The 17,621-nt window shown below is 41.1% G+C and overlaps 1 protein-coding gene across 1 annotated transcript; it reads left to right on the top strand.

Annotated features, from left to right (window-relative positions):
• Positions 1-501: 501 nt before the first annotated feature.
• ehd3 (EH-domain containing 3) lies at positions 502-17,621 on the top strand. Its single transcript, XM_084376668.1, has 8 exons — positions 502-1,906; positions 5,376-5,552; positions 6,331-6,428; positions 11,380-11,521; positions 11,668-11,767; positions 12,626-12,796; positions 14,410-14,574; positions 14,676-17,621. The coding sequence occupies exons 1-8, from the start codon at positions 1,680-1,682 to the stop codon at positions 15,201-15,203; spliced, it is 1,608 nt and encodes a 535-aa protein (XP_084232794.1). The 5' UTR covers positions 502-1,679; the 3' UTR covers positions 15,204-17,621.

Genomic DNA, 17,621 nt, shown 5'->3' with positions numbered 1-17,621 from the left:
ATATAATGTATAAGTAAAAGTCTAGTATTATTATACTCAAAGTGACAAAAGTAAAAGTACTTGTTATGCTTATGTGACATTAATGGATTGGTAATAACAAAGCATTAATGTTTAAGTAGCATTTTCCTGTTGTAGCAAGTTAAGGTAGTTAAAGCTAATGCTATCTAGGCTGCATTAAGCTATAACCTTTTTAAAACATGTTTTGAATTTAAACTTTCAATATGAAAAGAAACTGGTAATACTTTTCAAATGCATTTTAATGAATTAGAAGTAGAAAGTTTCACAAAATTGAAATATTCAAGCACAAGTAAGTTCTTCATTAGCTAGTGCTACTAAATATGGCTACTTTCCATCACTGACATGGGATATTGTAGTTTTAGGGAAACCAATGATAATGTTATTTTTCAATAAATATAAATATATGTATGAAAATCAGCGGTATTATCCCACCAGAGCAAGAGACGTCTGTATGTTTATATATTTACCTTTAGGTGGCGCGCTGTGCTTCGGCGGAAGCTGCACCTCCATCTCTCCTCATCCATCATGGCGTCGTCCCGCCCGGCTTCAGCTCCAGCATCATGGGCGGGACCGCGGTGGGTCGGACTGCCAGCCGTTGGGCACTTCCGCCGGGCTCGGGTTTCCTTCGACTCGGCATTTAAATTGAGCTGCAGGACATCAGCTGCTGCTACATTCAGCGCCGTGCTGTGACAGAAAAACCACCCGTAGCACTAGCCAAACGGGCTGCTCTTATTTTTGACACGAACACGGCAGAATTATTGTCGGTGTCAGGAGGTCCGGCTCGTTTTGAGGGCAGGACAGCGGGAGCGGTTGAACAATAACGGCGGTTGCGCTCTGACAGCAGCTCGGTGCATCATTTTTGGGATTCCTCCGCTAGCTCCTGGACCAAATTGAATAGCGGTAACCGTGATGTTGTGCATGTGAACGGTCCCTTTTAGGCTTTTGTTTTTGTTTTTCTGGGCAGTGTTTGTTTACTGAAAGAGATTTGGTAAACAACAACAAAGTCATTGAATGCAGTGGTTTTTGGCCCAGCAGCACAAGTGGCCTGGAGTTGGGAGGCTCGATGGACTGGATGATGAGAGTGCATTTGAAGGGGCACGTTGACGGTAAATTCAGATAAAATACACAACAAATTCGATTATTTTCGATTATAGACATTAACAGAGACAAAAATCTGAAAATAGCGTTTAAGCTTGGCGGAAAATAACATCAGGTCCGATCAATATTAGCATCAATAACAACAGTCAACACCCATTCAGTGCAGCAGGACAGAAACACTGACTCTGACTATTATTAAATCTATATTTTCTTCCTGAGGCTGATGTGAGAGCAAATATCTTAGATTTTAAGATATTTTTGTGCATTTTATTTTTCAAAACAGACTTTTTAAGTGATTTTAATCTATTTTTGAGAACCTTTCCAGAAACACAAGCTGAAGAAGACTCCAGTATAGATTATTTTTCCGTGTGTATAAAGCACTTATCTTTTTGTTTGGATTTAAAGTGGATTATGAGGGTTTGTTTTTAATTAGGTGAGATTTTCACACGACTTTTTTGAAACAGCTTTAATCAGTCAACGACAGATTAAACATCTTTGACCAGTTACACCCACTGGAGGCTTTACTAGTCTAAAAAAAAAAAAAAATAAGCAAACCAGCAACGATGTTCAGCTGGCTTGGAACCGACGACAGGAGGAAGAAGGAGCCAGAAGTCTTTCAGACGGTCAGCGATGGACTTAAGAAGCTCTACAAAACCAAACTCCTGCCGCTGGAGGAGAGCTACAAGTTCCACGAGTTCCACTCTCCGGCGCTGGAGGATGCTGACTTTGACAACAAGCCCATGGTCTTACTGGTGGGCCAGTACTCCACCGGCAAGACGAGCTTCATACGGTGAGAAATACGGCACGCACACATGAAGAGCTTCATATTGTAGAGAGGGGGAATGAATGAGGCAGGGGGCCAACAGAAAAGATAGGACGGGAGAGGTTGACACACCCAAACTGACTCTTGTCATGTTCAGGCAGTGAACACAGTGCAACAGGATAGGAAACAATCAAAAAACACACATATCAGTGTGAAAAGAGGAAGAATAGCTAAAAGGTCATCCATCACACATACAAAAACACCCAGAGGAGAACTTCTAGCAGCCACACCTCTGCAAGCTTTATTAAATCCAGTAAGAAAAAGTTTATATGACAGCCAACAAACCTAAATCATACATACGTTATAGGTGATTAAACTTACAAATGGACATCTTTCACATAAATCATTGTTCATAAACCATCTTCTTGTTTTCAATTGAGGAGGTTGGAATCAGGTCTGTAAGCCAAAAACAACATTTGACTTTAGGATTAAGCAAAAAAAGCAGCGTTTCCTTGTAAGATAATGTTATATGAAGAGCAGCTTATGACCTGGAGTATATCTGTGTGTGTGTGACAGCGGGAGGCATTAGCAGTTGGGTGTTGGGCCTCTTTTGAACTGCGGGGCAGCTACTAACGACTTGTCCCTCTCACACAAACACTCACACACTCTCAGAGCATAGTAGGTAATTAGTGGGGTTAGCCTTTGAAAGCCAGAGAGAGGATGCTGTTAGTGACTTCCTGTTAGAAGACAAGACAGTGCAGACATCCCTGATCTCCTCTTCTTCTTCCTCTCTCTGTCCCTGACACTCTCTCTATCTCGCTTTCTTTCTTTTTTCCACTCTTTCACTGATGACAACACCCACAAGTCAGCAGCCTGACCGCACACCGCTGACATTGTGACAGTAAGATGCAGAATGTACAAACTGCTGAGTAACCGTCAGTCAGTGCTGCTGCACTGGGCTTCATATCGCAGTGTCTCAGGGCCTGAAAGTTACGATAATGATGATTATTTGCATCATATTTAGCTTGATGTGAGTTATAAGAGTGGTTGAAAGAAAATTTATATCTGTCTCCCAGCTTAAAGGAAGAGAAATTGGATGTAAAGATAAGAAATGCTGGAGGAGGGAGCAGTGATCTCTCTTCTTTGGCAGTTGTTCAGAGATCAGTAACACAAGTCTGTCTTCATTTTTTAGGGCTGAAATTTATAGATTTTCCACTTCTGTCACAAGTCTGTGAAAGAGCCAATCACGACCAAAGTTTTCCTTCAAGGTGACAGGACTGGTATGCACACACAGACACACAGTATAGATAGCTTACATGGATGTAAGCTGGATGTACATGGTTGTGCATTTGCATTGCACAACGTTCCCACAGACATACAGACAGGAGGGCTCAAACTACACAGACATGTTTGCAGAGAGACGGCTCTACCAGGCACTGCTAGCTCCTCTGACAAGGTGTGTGTGTGTGTGTGTGTGTGTGTGTGTGTGAGGAGAAGATGTATAAGTGAACCGTGCTTACATCTGGGAGCACTTTAAAATGCATTCACATCCCGCACTTGAAATTTATGGTCCTTTTAAGCTGTAAATCTTTTTGCCTAAATGTCTTTTTCATGGGCTGCCTTCACATTGTTGGAGTTGTGAAACTCAACAGAAAAGACCCACTAATCCTCATTTGTATCACAAGTGATATCACCGAATTATCAGATGAGAAATCTGCACTTTCACACCCAAAAACATATGTGTTGTTTCTTTGGGATTTTTTTTTTTTATTGTAGGTTCCCTCAAAAAGTTTTTCCTGTCGAAACCGTACATACATAACATTTAATGTTTGGTGTCCTCCTTAACCTTTCACCCCGGTCAGCTGTTTCTCATCATCAGTAAGCATCTGGCAAGCATAGCATAGTTGACCATTCTTCTTGACCACACTGATAGAAGTCAACCAAATCCAAGCTGAACCTGAATCCAAGTTTTATTTTAGCCTTATTATGTGTTTATGGTAATTTGTCCCTTAAGAGCACTTTACAGTTTACTGAAAAACATTTATTCAAACACACAATATGTCATTTTCGCCAAGTGTTTTCTGGGGAGGAGCCGCTGCTCAGAGGTGGCGGCTTCTAATCGGGTTCTGTTCTGATCTGGAGCAGTTCACAGACGGGAGGAGAGCTCAGATTACTTTTTAACTTTTGGGATTAAAAAGATTTGTCTTCACTCCTATCAACCTATCAACCTGACTGCAGCAGCGATGTCTGCATTTATGTCACCTTGATCTAAATATAAATCCACACACACACACACAATATCTCCTTGTGGGCCATTGCTGGCTAACAATAGCCGAGGGCTAATGGAGTAATCAGTCTATTAGCGGTGGATAAACACTGAATGAGCAAGGCGAATAAACACAAATGATTCTGCGGTCAAAACTCATTTTGCTGGTAATGAACACGCCATTAAATAACCACCACTGCTGCTGAAAATCTATCTGACGTGACTCAGACACGAATGTTCACAGACGATTAATGTTTTAAAGTTTTCTCACTTTAAAGTCTCGTTCACTGACTTCCCTGTCCCAGAAGTAGCGGCAGGTAAGCCTAATGAAGCGTTCCTTTACTTTTATTAGACTTTCTCTGGGTTTTAACATTGTTTGGAACAATTGGGATAATGCACCGACACAACACAACAAAATAAATAACAAAGATGCAGGTGATTTCAGTTTGCAGCATGTCAGTAAAAGAGTGCGATGCTGTTGCTTGTGGGGTTGAATACCTCGCCATTTCCCCTACAACCAGATTTTTCATCCTTTAAGTCCACTTCTGGCAAAACAAACTCCACCTCAACTCTCTTACATAAAACAAACTTAAATCAAATGTTATGCTGCTCATTTTAGGAGCTCTTTTGCTCGGCAGTCATCCTGTCTATGATGACGTAAAACTCCCCTAATCTTTGTTCCAGCAGCTTCTAATTCAAGGCAGACCTGTTTTCTGATGGTTTTTTTTGAACGGTGTCCTACCATCCAGACCAATTTCCTCTCAGCGTAATCGCTTTGAAAAGGCCTTGCAGCACTCGTTTACAAACTAGAGGCTGCGGAGGTAACACACATCTGTCCTGCTACTTACAGCTGACTGTCAGGATTCAGTCAACTCATAAGAATGATGGCACTAAGCAGATGGGGAAGTGGTTGGTAAACATTCTCTAGCTTGAATGCTTAATGCATTTACAATGACATAATTATCCTCCAAGACAAATTCTTTAAAAAAAGTGGGACTTGTACTGACGCTAAAGTCTTATAAAGTCGAATGAATCTCTTGTGATTTCATTTTCCAGTATGCTAGCTACACACCACCCTCTACACCATTGTTCATTGTCTCAGATAGCATCTTCTGTAAGGATTAACTGTATGCACGGTCGATCTATTCTTAGACAGCATGTAGCTGATGAAAAACATCTCATATCTCGGCATGTTTTCTTTAATGCTACGTCGCACTATCTCCCCTGCAGGTACCTGTTGGAGCAGGACTTTCCTGGGATGCGAATCGGCCCCGAACCCACCACGGATTCCTTCATCGCGGTGATGCACGGCGACACAGAAGGAGTCATCCCCGGCAACGCTTTGGTGGTAGACCCCAAGAAGCCTTTCAGAAAGCTGAACGCGTTCGGAAACGCATTCCTCAACAGGTAAATGCGCAAAACACACATCTTGAGAGAGTGCTAGATAAAGTGCACTGATGGCAGATGCTGTCAGATGTCTATTGGAGGGGGTGTGTGTTATGAAAATACAAAGTGGTGTACCAAGGTGAAGTATGTGGATGTAGAGGGGAAAGTGTGGAGAAGAAAGAGAGGGTGAGAGTGCTGGTGAGAATCCACACCACAGCTCTACATTCCTGTGTGATTGAATTTCCCTCTGCTCACTGGTCAGGCTTTTCTCTTCTAATGGCTGGCTGTGTGAGTGTGAGTGTGAGAGAGAGAGAGAGAGAGAGACAGTCATCTTTGCAGAGTCATCCTTCTGGAAAAGGAAAAATGCCAAAAACTCTTGCTCTTGCGGTAGTGTCCTGGCTGCGAGGGCCCACCACTGCTGAAGAGAGACAGAAGAAACGCTGACTGTCAGAGGGGATTAGGGGGGTTCAGAGTGAGGACGACTGCTAACCTGTTAGTATTTATACAGCTGGAGACGAGGGGGAGAGCTGCAGAGATGGAGGAGAGAGGGCGAGGGACGACCGGAGTGGGATGATGTTTGTTATTCAAATGTTTTACACTTCTGTCCAGTTTCTTTTAACTCTCCTCTGCTCGTGTGTGTGTGTGTGTGTGTGTGTGTGTGTGTGTGTGTGTGTGTGTGTGTGTGTGTGTGTGTGTGTGTGTGTGTGTGTGTGTGTGTGTGTGTGTGTGTGTGTGTGTGTGTGTGTGTGTGTGTGTGTGTGTGTGTGTGTGTGTGTGTGTGTGTGTGTGTGTGTTCTAGGTTTGTGTGTGCCCAGCTGCCTAACCCAGTGCTGGAAAGCATCAGTGTGATTGACACACCAGGGATTCTGTCTGGAGAGAAACAGAGAATTAGTCGAGGTAAGACACTCACATTATTATCCTCCTCTGTGTGTGTGTGTGTGTGTGTGTGTGTGTGTGTGTGTGTGTGTGTGTGTGTGTGTGTGTGCGTGCGTGTGTGTTCGTTCACTGGACCCATTCAGCTGCAGCCCCCTTCATCCCACTGAACTCTGGACTACCATGTCAGCATTTCCTTTGGATGTTTGCGTGTCTGTGTGTGTGTGTGTGTGTGTGTGTGTGTGTGTGTGTGTGTGTGTGTTTATTTTAGCTTTTAGCTATCAGGAGGATTATGCTTCATTCATTTCAAAGAACAGGAAGCGGCGAGTAGAAGATGAGCTTTGAACGTGCTCTCTCGCACACATGCATGCACACAGCTCCGACTTAACATTTTCTAACACTGCACTGTTCAGAACTGAACCTGAGAGTTTTACATTTGTGAGACTACGACGCACTTTCACAGAAATAGTGGCTATATTGATTAAAAACAAGATGCAAAATTCTTGGACTTGCTTTCTGCAGCAGCTCTGCAGGCCACCTGCACATTTCTGACACCATTTTAGAACCCAACCCTCAGAGACATGTGATGCATCAATCATGTTCAATAAACATCTGAGGTAATTAAGACATTCTTATTTTTATTATGATCATATTGGGCGGACAGACACAGATTTCTTCTTATAAACTGATGTCTAAAAAACATACCAGATGTTTCTTACCATAATGCAGGTGTGCATTTATTGCAGAGAAAGGGGGAAATACAGATATTTTTTATGACTTGTAATAAATGTCCCCCATCTGTCCAAAAAACTGCAGATGGAGGGCAGGAAGTGATTTATGATACATAGTGATACATGTAGTGTAACATAGGAAGCATAAAATGCAAATATAAAACAGGGTTTGCATCATGCGTTTAGACTCCCCAAACCTCCATCTGCTCTCAGAGAGCGATGTCAGATAATGCTTGTTTGTGTGTTAACTGCATTGTCAAAGGTAACTTTGTGGTTTCTATGTAGCTAACTGTTTCCTTACCTTGTAACTTTAAAGGTGCACTGTGTAGTTTTCTGAAAGACCAGAAAGGTAATATTTATCTTTCCATAACTGAATAAACAAGCTGTTCTCAGAGGGAAATAAGGTCCCCAGAACAATGTTCGAAGCTGGAAAGGAGGCTACTTAGAAGGGTCACATAGTGCACCTCTTAAAGTTATTGTTTTTTCTTCTTTCCTCTGCTGAACTTTGTACCCCTGTAACTGAACAGCATCGATAACTAACTTTCCTCCTTTCTGCCTTTTCCATCCATTGCATGTTTCTGTTAACTTATCCACCACTGCTTATCTGAGGTCAGCTCATGGGAATTTACTAAACTGACCATTTTTTTATGAGAAAAACATTGAGACAGAAAGATTATACTTCTTATCTATGAAATGAGTGAACCACCGGTGGACAGAGCCCAGCCGCAGTGTTGAACTGAATGCAGAAACCACAGTGTGAAGAGAAGTTTAGGTGTGAAGGGCTTTCTTACAGTTTGATGTGTGTCCAGCATGGCTGGCATTCCCAGAGCTGAAAGCTGGCATTGCCATACCAACAGCTAACATGAACAAAAGAGCTGGGATAATTAAAGACAACTGTAATTTAGTCTTTCCCACATTCACTCACTCCCTCTGTCGCCGTCCGTCTTTGAATTTCTTTCTTCTTCCCATCCATTCCCTGCTTTAGTTTGTTCTCTGTTGAAAAGTACATTTGCACAATTTCTTATGCTGAGTGACTCCCACATGGATTGTTTCTCTTGAACAAAACATTGTTGACATTTGTAATATTGACTGTCATCACAGTACACTTGGTATCAGTAACACCTCAGGGTATCACGAAAAAGAAGTTGGGTAATTGGGAAATTACCTTGAAATTGAATTATTATTTGGTAGGGATGCATGTATCAATGCTGGCTTCTAGTTTGTAACAGTGTTTTCATCGGTATAAAATGATTAATGAATTATTGCTCAGCCTCAAATGGGCCTGATAGCATTCAGATCAATATGAAATAAAAATCAGTTGCAAACTTGGGTTATTTAATTTGTAAGTAGACTTATTGGCAGTCAAAACAGATTCTGATCTGGTGTCGGTTCAGTTTTCTAAGGGCAAAGTGATCATTAGAATTTCATCCTCAATTTTTCATGATGATGTAATGATTGCACAATGATGTGATTATGTCATTTTTCCATATATATCTGGCAGTATTTCCTCTGCATCTGTTGCACAAAAAGTTGCAGAAGCAGTATATCATGAAAAACAAGTGTTGACATTATGAAATATATAAACATACTTATGAAGTTCCAAAAGCTAAATGAGAACAACGAGCATGTTCTGGTCATTGAGTTCAGCACATTACTTCATAGCAGGGTTGGGTCTGGATTAATGTTTGTCATGAGAACCTTGTTGTTGCCTTGAACACTCTGTCAGCACCAACTGAACTTCAGATGTCGGTTTACAAGTATGATTAATTTGATTGAAACAGGCGGACATCATCTCTGCTCTACTTTGTCTTTGTTCGGTCAGACTGCCCTCTGAATGCTGTCAAACCAAATAAACAGCACAGAGAGGTGTGACCCTGCTATTGTGGGTTGGATATAAAAAAAAATACAGGCTAACATCAATCTCTACTGAGTCAGCACAGCTGTGTTGTCTCTAGGGACAGAGAGAGAGTGTGTGTGTGTGTGTGTGTGTGTGTGTGTGTGTGTGTGTCTGTGTGTGTGTTGGGGAGCTTTTGTTTGTGTGTTCATTTTCTTTTTTTCCATCCATCTCTTATTGCATGTCATGTATATACTTTCATGTTTCATTTGTACACATGTTGTCTGTATGTGTCTCATTCTTTTCATTCTTTGCCATTATTATGTTTCTTTCACCCTGTTGCATTGTTTTATCAATGTCTGTATTTATGTGTGTGTGTGTTTGTGTGTGTGTGTCCAGATGAGGAGTTGTCAGGCTATAGCTGCCTACGTAGATGTCCTTATGGAGGTATTGTAGATAATGAAGCTGAGCATCAGCCAGCTGCAGAAAGGCTTATTAAAGTGATACTTTGAAGGATTTATGGACTGTTACATGTTCTCCATCAGACTCTTGTCACATGGTGAGGGGAAAAATATGTATTTGTCCCTGAGTTTACCTTGTTTGCAAGCCAATTGGATAATTTCGTCACATTTTTCACATTGACAACTTTAGCTACAATGACTGTTTTCCTTGTGTAAGTCCGTCCAACACTATCAGAGCTAGATATTTCAACATGTACTTTCCAGCTGCCTGTGAGGTTTATATTCCTGATTCCCAGAAGGACAAATCATAGTTTTCGGGAAGGGGGTTTAAGTGATCTTGTGGTCTTTTTTCTTTGCCACCATATTATAAATTCCCCCTTGAGCAACACTTCTGTCCATGACCTACTCTAATTTTTCATTTGTGACCCCCTGACCTTTACTTTTCCACCACTATCAGAACAAACTTCATATTTTTCAATGGTAAGACTTTAAGGTTAGTAAAATCACCTTAGCTCCTAGGTCGCGATAGTGGAGGTTTTAACTTGCAGTCCTTTTTTTTCCCCCCACACCATGTGAAAAGTACTTTGTGTGAAGAATTGTCCACTAAAGCTCAAAATATCGAGTCATCTATCTCTTTTAACCCTCCACAGCTTTGGCCAAGCAGCAGCGTGTCCCCCTGTTTCCTCTCAGCTGTGCTCCTACAGGACATAACTTAAACCAGTTTCCATGTTTTACATGCTTATTGCTACAACCGCTGAACTGCTCACATCCCAGTCATTGGTTCTGAAAGATGACCTTCATAATTGCTGATAAAGGAGCTTTTGTGGCATCATGTCAACATGACTTGCTAACACTAGAGTTTGAGAAGTTTTGTTTAACAAATAAACATATTCATTGTCGAAGTCATTCACTATTCTATAAACTATTGGTCTACTGGGAGGAGCAGCAGGGCAGCCACAGTACAGTAGCAATAGCAGGTTGCTTCTCTGGAAGCAATGAGGGTGAATCAGTGTGGAAAAAATGTTTAAATTGAATTTAGAGAGCGTTTTTTAACGAACGTAGCTCTTCAGAAAATCTGTTTGACCTTCACTTTTATAACATAAAGCTTCTAACAATTGACAGCAGATGCCTCCTAGTTGCTATCCCATAACTTCAGCTGTAACAGGTTCACTGACTCAGCGTCTCTGCTGCGTCCTTCAGTTTTGGTTGGAAATCTTAGCTCACTAATCCTTCGTCCTGTCTTTTGTTCTTTGTTCTCCTCTCATATACTGTGGTATTTCTGCAGGTAAGTTTTGTCCTTGAGTGGGATAGAAAGTCGAAGGAGGCAGTGATGTAGTCCTGCTGACAGACTTAACCACTGATTTATTCATTCACGCATTCATTACTCTGCTCATTCATTTAAAAGGCCATGATTGCGTTGAACTTTTGCCTCTAAACCTGTTCATTATTGATGCCAATTTTTAAAAATAAATCAGAGCCAAACATGCTGATAAAATATCAATATTTTTGGTTTCCCCCCTGGTTATTTAGTCTTAAAAAGCCTCTGAGTTGAACCCTGGCTGTACTGCCTCCATCTGTAAACAGACATTCTTTCCTCTCAGCGTGTTGTAATATGGGCGTCCTTCTTGTTGCCTCCTCTATGACTTGAAGCCATTGTAATGGTTTTCCTCTTGGGAATATTGCAACATCGCAGTTGAGTTTCATGGCTCAGGTCATGGATTGTAGACAGTGTTGCTCATCATCGTAAAGACTGATGTTTACCACCAATTCAAATGCTTCTGTTTAATGAAATTTCACACTGGTATGGGATGGGAGCAAAGAAACAGGAAGTAAACTGATGCACAATTGACTCTTTCTTACACTCTCTTTTTATCCAAACCTCCCCTGTCCTTCATCTGAAATCTTAATTTCACAATATCGCCTCCTCCCCCTCCTTGTCCTCCTCTCAGGCTATGACTTTGCGGCTGTCTTGGAGTGGTTTGCAGAGAGAGTGGACAGGATCATATTACTGTTTGACGCACACAAACTGGACATCTCTGATGAGTTCTCCGAGGTGATAAAGGCCCTGAAGAACCATGAGGACAAGATCAGGTACTAGGGTTGCTCAGACAGAAGAGACAGGAATAGTTGATCTTTTTGTACGTGCATATCAACATCGATGGATGTTTATGCAGCATTACTGTCAGTCACTCTTTAACACTAATCAACATGTTTCTCTTGTGCTGATTTATTTGTAGGGTTGTGCTGAACAAGGCTGACCAGATAGAGACCCAGCAGCTGATGAGAGTGTATGGTGCACTGATGTGGTCGCTGGGGAAAATAGTCAACACTCCTGAGGTATAGTTCAAAGTCAAAGCCTGGAGTTTGATTGGGGGAAACTGAGATAGTCTCAGAGCAATCGGCACAATGCTGAATAAGGATATCAATGAAAATTCAGTTTTAAAGTTGCCTGAACGCTGGAATCACAGCTCCCTCAGGCTTTATTGGCAAGGTTTCAGCCCCACACTCTTTGTTCTGAGGCTTGTTGTGGATAAAATGCACCTCTCTTCATGCCTTGATATCATCTTTATGAATTGGCGACCAGTACTGAGGAAAATTTGACTTTTAGTTTCAGGAGATATGTTAATATTTTTCCCTTTTGTACAAACTGAATTCTCTTGGAGTTGGTTTAAACATTATGAAATTAATACTCTGCCAAACCTCCATATTTTAGAGCCAGCTCTGTAGTGTGTAGTTTTAAAACTAAGTTCAAACTTTTATATCAATTTATTGTGGTACAGCAGTAATATTTGAGGTGGATTTATTTATTTTAGTTTGTCAGGTACTTTAAACATGAGCACTTTGTTTTTTGTGTGTTGTGATTTAAATGAAGAAAGAAGAGAGAAAGAACATTTATCTGCACCTTTATTCCAGTTTACAATCATTTACATAATGTGTTAAAGTAATTAAATTAAACTAGGCACGTGTAAATTATGTACTGGCACACCTAAATGCAAAAAAAGAGGCGCACCAGTACAACCAGTGTAAAAAGTTAGTCTGGAGCCCTGCAGGGCCACTAGATGCCACTAAATCCTACACACTGGATCTTCACATTTTCAAAAATAAAATACTGGATTGTACCTTTTTTTTCATGTTTATTTTTTACCTTGTTTAAGTCTCGCCAGCAGTTGATTTCCGTCTCCTTCACCCTGACAGGTGATCCGCGTCTACATCGGTTCCTTCTGGTCCCACCCTCTGTTGATTCCAGACAACAGGAAGCTGTTTGAAGCAGAGGAGCAGGACTTATTTAAAGACATTCAGTCTTTACCCAGAAATGCAGCGCTTAGAAAACTCAACGATCTGATCAAGAGGGCAAGACTAGCCAAGGTAAGGTACAAGTGAAAGAGGGGATTCTTGGTCTGGAGGTGTTGTTAATTGTGGATGTGGATGTAAAAAGCACTGTTGTATAGCTGCACACAACATTTCTTACCTCTAAAGATGGGTTATCAATTTGGTATTCCATTAAACTATTATTAGTACTGTTTATTCCCAAACATCAACTTATTTACAGTTATTTTCCAGGTGTGTGAGTTTCCTATTTATGCTTCCCATCACTCACTCCCCCTCCCGGCCCCGTCCAGCTGTTAACCTTGACAAAATAAACTTGTCACTGTCACAGACCCAATACAACCAGACAAATTCTCTAGGCTGCGTTCTCCTCTGAGGGAATTGTTTCCTGTTTCCTCTCTGGACAGGAAGTCAGGTATGAGCGGCGACTGTCTGCTCTAGTTCGCGGAAACAAAGAGGATGCACCCGTGCACACACTCAAACACACACCCAGATTTATCAAACTGAGAGTTGAGCGCAGTTTTCCTGTTTGATAGCTGATAGGGTGTGCGTGTGATGAGCATCAAGGACGAAAGATGGATTCAGGGAAACACTCCCACAAGTCCCCACAGCAACATAACAAATATGGGTTTTCCCGTCCCTTTTCTGAGGAATATTAAAAACAAATGTCAACAAAGGTAATGTGAGAGATTCACTGTATGACTAATCTGGTTAAAGGAATGTTTGGTGTCCCCAGACACCGGAGTTGAAACAGTCTGTTGCTTCTCTGTTCATTTATTAAAAAATTCATATCATCTTATCATGAAGGGTGAGGACTGAACAATGATAAAACACAAAGAATGTGTTAGCTTTGTTGATCCTTTATCTTAAGGTAATTTAATGAGTATATCCTTCATTGTTTGTGAAAGAAATCTTATTTTTTGCTGCTTTTAAAGATGGTTAGCACAGATATCTGTGAGAATTTGCCTGTATGTTGTGATCCACATATCATACATGCATTTGAGTCCCATTTAAATCTTCTTGCATTTAAAGTTTTAATAGTGATGCAGTTAAAAACATTCAATCAACAGGGGTCACTGCACGTCCAACATGTCTCCCTATTACATACATGCATCTCAAGAGATCTATTTTCTCATGAAGAGAAAGAACGGTTGAACTACCACAGGTCACTGTTTAAAGTAACAATCCTTCAACTTTTCATTATATAAAACCCAGTTTTTGACACAATTTCTGGAATTTACCCTTTTCCATATATGTATAGTCACCTCTCTATCTGCGGCGGGGTCCACCATTCCAGTGGTGAATTCAAACGGCTCGCTCATGCACAAAAGATTCACAGGAAATGGCCCATACATGTACTGGACGAAATTCAGAATACCAGAGCATATGTTACATAATGAGTGGAACAGCAGAACAGCCGGTCCCGGACACTCTGAAGTGGAAACATAATTGCGTTGATACAAGCAGAGCTACATCGATATATAACAACATGTAAACAGATACATGTGTCGGTTGTCTTCTTCTGTTGTATTTCTGACAAAGACATTTTCTCCCCCTTGAGACAAAGAACAGGCAGTTTCAAAAGTTACTCTTTAACTTCCAGAGGCTGACTTGCTCTCCTGCTAAAAGCATCTTTCCCTCTCACAATGCAGGTCCATGCCTACATCATCAGCGCACTGAAGAAAGAGATGCCCACAGTGTTTGGGAAGGAGAACAAGAAGAAAGAACTGATTGCCAGTTTGGGAGATATTTACAAACGCATAGAGAGAGAGCATCAGATATCACCTGGAGATTTTCCTAATCTGAAGAAGATGCAGGTAAACGGGAAAGAGCAAAGGAATGTAGATTCATAGATAGAGGTTTAGTTGTGTAAGACCTAAACTTGAGATGTTTTTGTTTTCTGTATTTTCTCTTCCAGGACCAACTCCAAGCCCAGGATCTCAACAAGTTCCAGCCTCTGAAACCCAAACTCCTGGAGGCAGTGGATGACATGCTGGCAAATGACATCGCTGGCTTAATGGTCCTGGTCCGCCAAGAAGAAACCCAGCGTCCCAACCCAGTTGTGAAGGGCGGCGCATTCGATGGCACTCTGGACGGCCCATTCGGCCACGGTTACGGCGAAGGAGCCGGCGAAGGCATCGACGAAGCCGAGTGGGTCGTCGCGCGTGACAAACCTGCTTACGACGAGATTTTCTACACATTATCTCCCGTGAATGGGAAGGTGACGGGAGCCAACGCCAAGAAGGAGATGGTGAAGTCAAAACTGCCCAATACAGTGCTGGGAAAGATCTGGAAGCTGGCAGATATCGATAAGGATGGGATGCTTGATGATGAGGAGTTTGCGTTGGCCAACCACCTGATAAAAGTGAAACTGGAGGGACATGAACTGCCATCTGAACTGCCTGCACACCTGGTGCCTCCTTCCAAGAGGAAAATATCAGAGTAAATGCAAGATCACACCATTCCCTGCCCCCAAAACCTGTAAGTAGACCCCACCCTCCTCCACCCAGAGAAAAATATCCCAATCAAAATAGGAATATTCCTGTAGCATTATAGCAAAAAACACATTTCCAGCTCCCACATTTGCAATGTTTCCTTCCCTTCAAGAGTAAAATATTCTGTTACACTTACATAAAAATCAAGTTAAAGGTGCAATACGCAAGAATTTTAGTTTTAAACATTCAAAAAAAATGTGAATAAACAGCAGTTTTGATGTGATGTCAAAGACGCCTATGTATTGTGTTGCAGAGATATCTACTGACGTTAGCATGCTAACCAGATAGCCCTAGCTGCACAGTTAACTGAGCTTACTGGCTAATGGCAGCTACAGTTAGCAGCAGCCAGCGGTTCCTCAGGTGGTATGCTGTCCTCTTCTAGGTTTGGGTTATGAATTCGACAGGTGACCAATTCTCACATATTGCACCCTTAATGAATGCTTAGCGAATGTTTCAAATGCTACATTACTGCAGTTCTGAATTGGCTTTTACCAGGATAGGAAAACTGGAATTTGACATGCCTGCGATAAAGTCGCTCAGCGAATTATTTTGTATTTAAGGGAGAGATATTGGGAGTTTTTAGGTAGGACAGATGTTAGAGATGTTAGGACAGATGATTAGTAAATAAAAACAAATTAAAAGTGTAGGAAAGAAACACTGGAATACAACAAAATGTGAGTCGATCCAAACTACTGGAAGAAAATGTGAGAGTGACGACAAAAATAAGAGAAGAAGAAACTTTCGTTGGAAAGATTTTGGGAGAAGGAAGACTGGAACATAAAAATGCAAATAAACAGCTTACTCCCATTAACACTTTATATATAATAGTAACTATTTTATTGACTGTAGTATTTCACACAGCTGCCAGAACCTTCCTCAGTTCTTTTTCTCCTCTCTCCTGGGCTGGCACGGCTGAGTATTTCTTGGCTTTTGTTTCATGGCGACACATTATAAACAGCTACAAAGACTTCCTGACAAGTGGTCTGAGAATACACACATACAAACGTGTAGAAGCACACACGCAAACACACACAGAGAAAGTGAACACAAGCCTGGTTACTGACCGGAGGAGAGGGTGGACCGTATGGAGCAGTTCACATTTTGTCACACACCTGATATTATCATAAAAAGAAAATGGCTGACATCCACTTTTTAAAATTGTGAACGTGATATGCAGATGTTGATATTTGTGTGTGTGTGTGTGTGTGTGTGTGTGTGTGTGTGTGTGTGAGGTGGAGTTTATGACATCACTTATCGTAGCACCTGGATTAACCCGCTGCGTTAACGGAGAAAAGGCTGATGATTTTTAAAATATCATTAACACGTTTGGAAATACTGTGACTCTAATATGAAACTCTATATTCGGGTATTGTTCGGACACATACTGTATGTGTGCTGACACTCTCAGTATAAATGTATTGTAAGGACTGTATTGAATGTTAAACACAGTTCTGTGTGGGCACATCCTGACTATTGTATGTACGCATATGACCACATGTACCAGTGTTATTATTTGTAACATATATGTATTACGTCCTAAGCGTTCAACTTCCACAGGCCGCTGAGTCGGGAGTATTTCGGTGGATTATTAATTGAAAACTGGTGAATCAGTTATTGCTCACCTTCTGAAAGTTATCTAATCTAACACGGCTTATTTTGTGACGATAACACAACACTAATTGACACATTTTTCAAGTGTTTCCACTTCATGTGTTTAAATTGTATACATGTAATAAATGTAATCTGTCTGATTTACTGTAGCTATATGCCAGTATGTATATATACTTCACGTCAGGACCATGTTTGTGGTTGTTATCAGTGAGAGTTGTTGATGAAACTAACTAAATTTGGGTTCCCATATGATAAGAAATGTTCACTGTGTGTTAATGAGTGAGGCTGTATTCACCCAGTTTGAGCCACATAATTGAAATATTTCCAGTTTGTTTCCTCCTTCTCCGTGTGTCTCTGTGCTGTTACTGTGAATCTACTGTACATAGTGAGACTGTTTGCCCTCCATGAGCACAAATTGGGAAATCATCCACCTCCATCTTGGGTGCTTTATGCATCACTGGCTCATATTTCATAGGCGAGCCAGATCTGATCAACAGAATAAAGATGTAAAAAGGATGCTTGTTAAATGTGTGACTCTGCAAAACAAAGTCCTTCAGATTCACAAGTTGTTTTCATAATCACACGGATTGCAACATGGAGTCCTTGGTGCGTCCTGTAAATACACTAAGTGGAAACACTGGTGTTACGATATTATTTTTTGCTGTTTTGAGATGATTATACATTGCAAAATCTGTACTTAACTGCTTTTCTGTCATCATAAACAGTCCAAAAGTGTAATAAAAAAAGTCATTACTCAA

The sequence above is a fragment of the Pagrus pagrus genome (assembly GCF_965226575.1).
Source record: "Pagrus pagrus genome assembly, chromosome: 16".
In the NCBI taxonomy this organism is placed as follows: Eukaryota; Metazoa; Chordata; class Actinopteri; order Spariformes; family Sparidae; genus Pagrus; species Pagrus pagrus.
The sequence above is the reverse complement of the archived record's forward strand: the minus strand, read 5'-3'. Positions and strand labels throughout refer to the sequence as shown.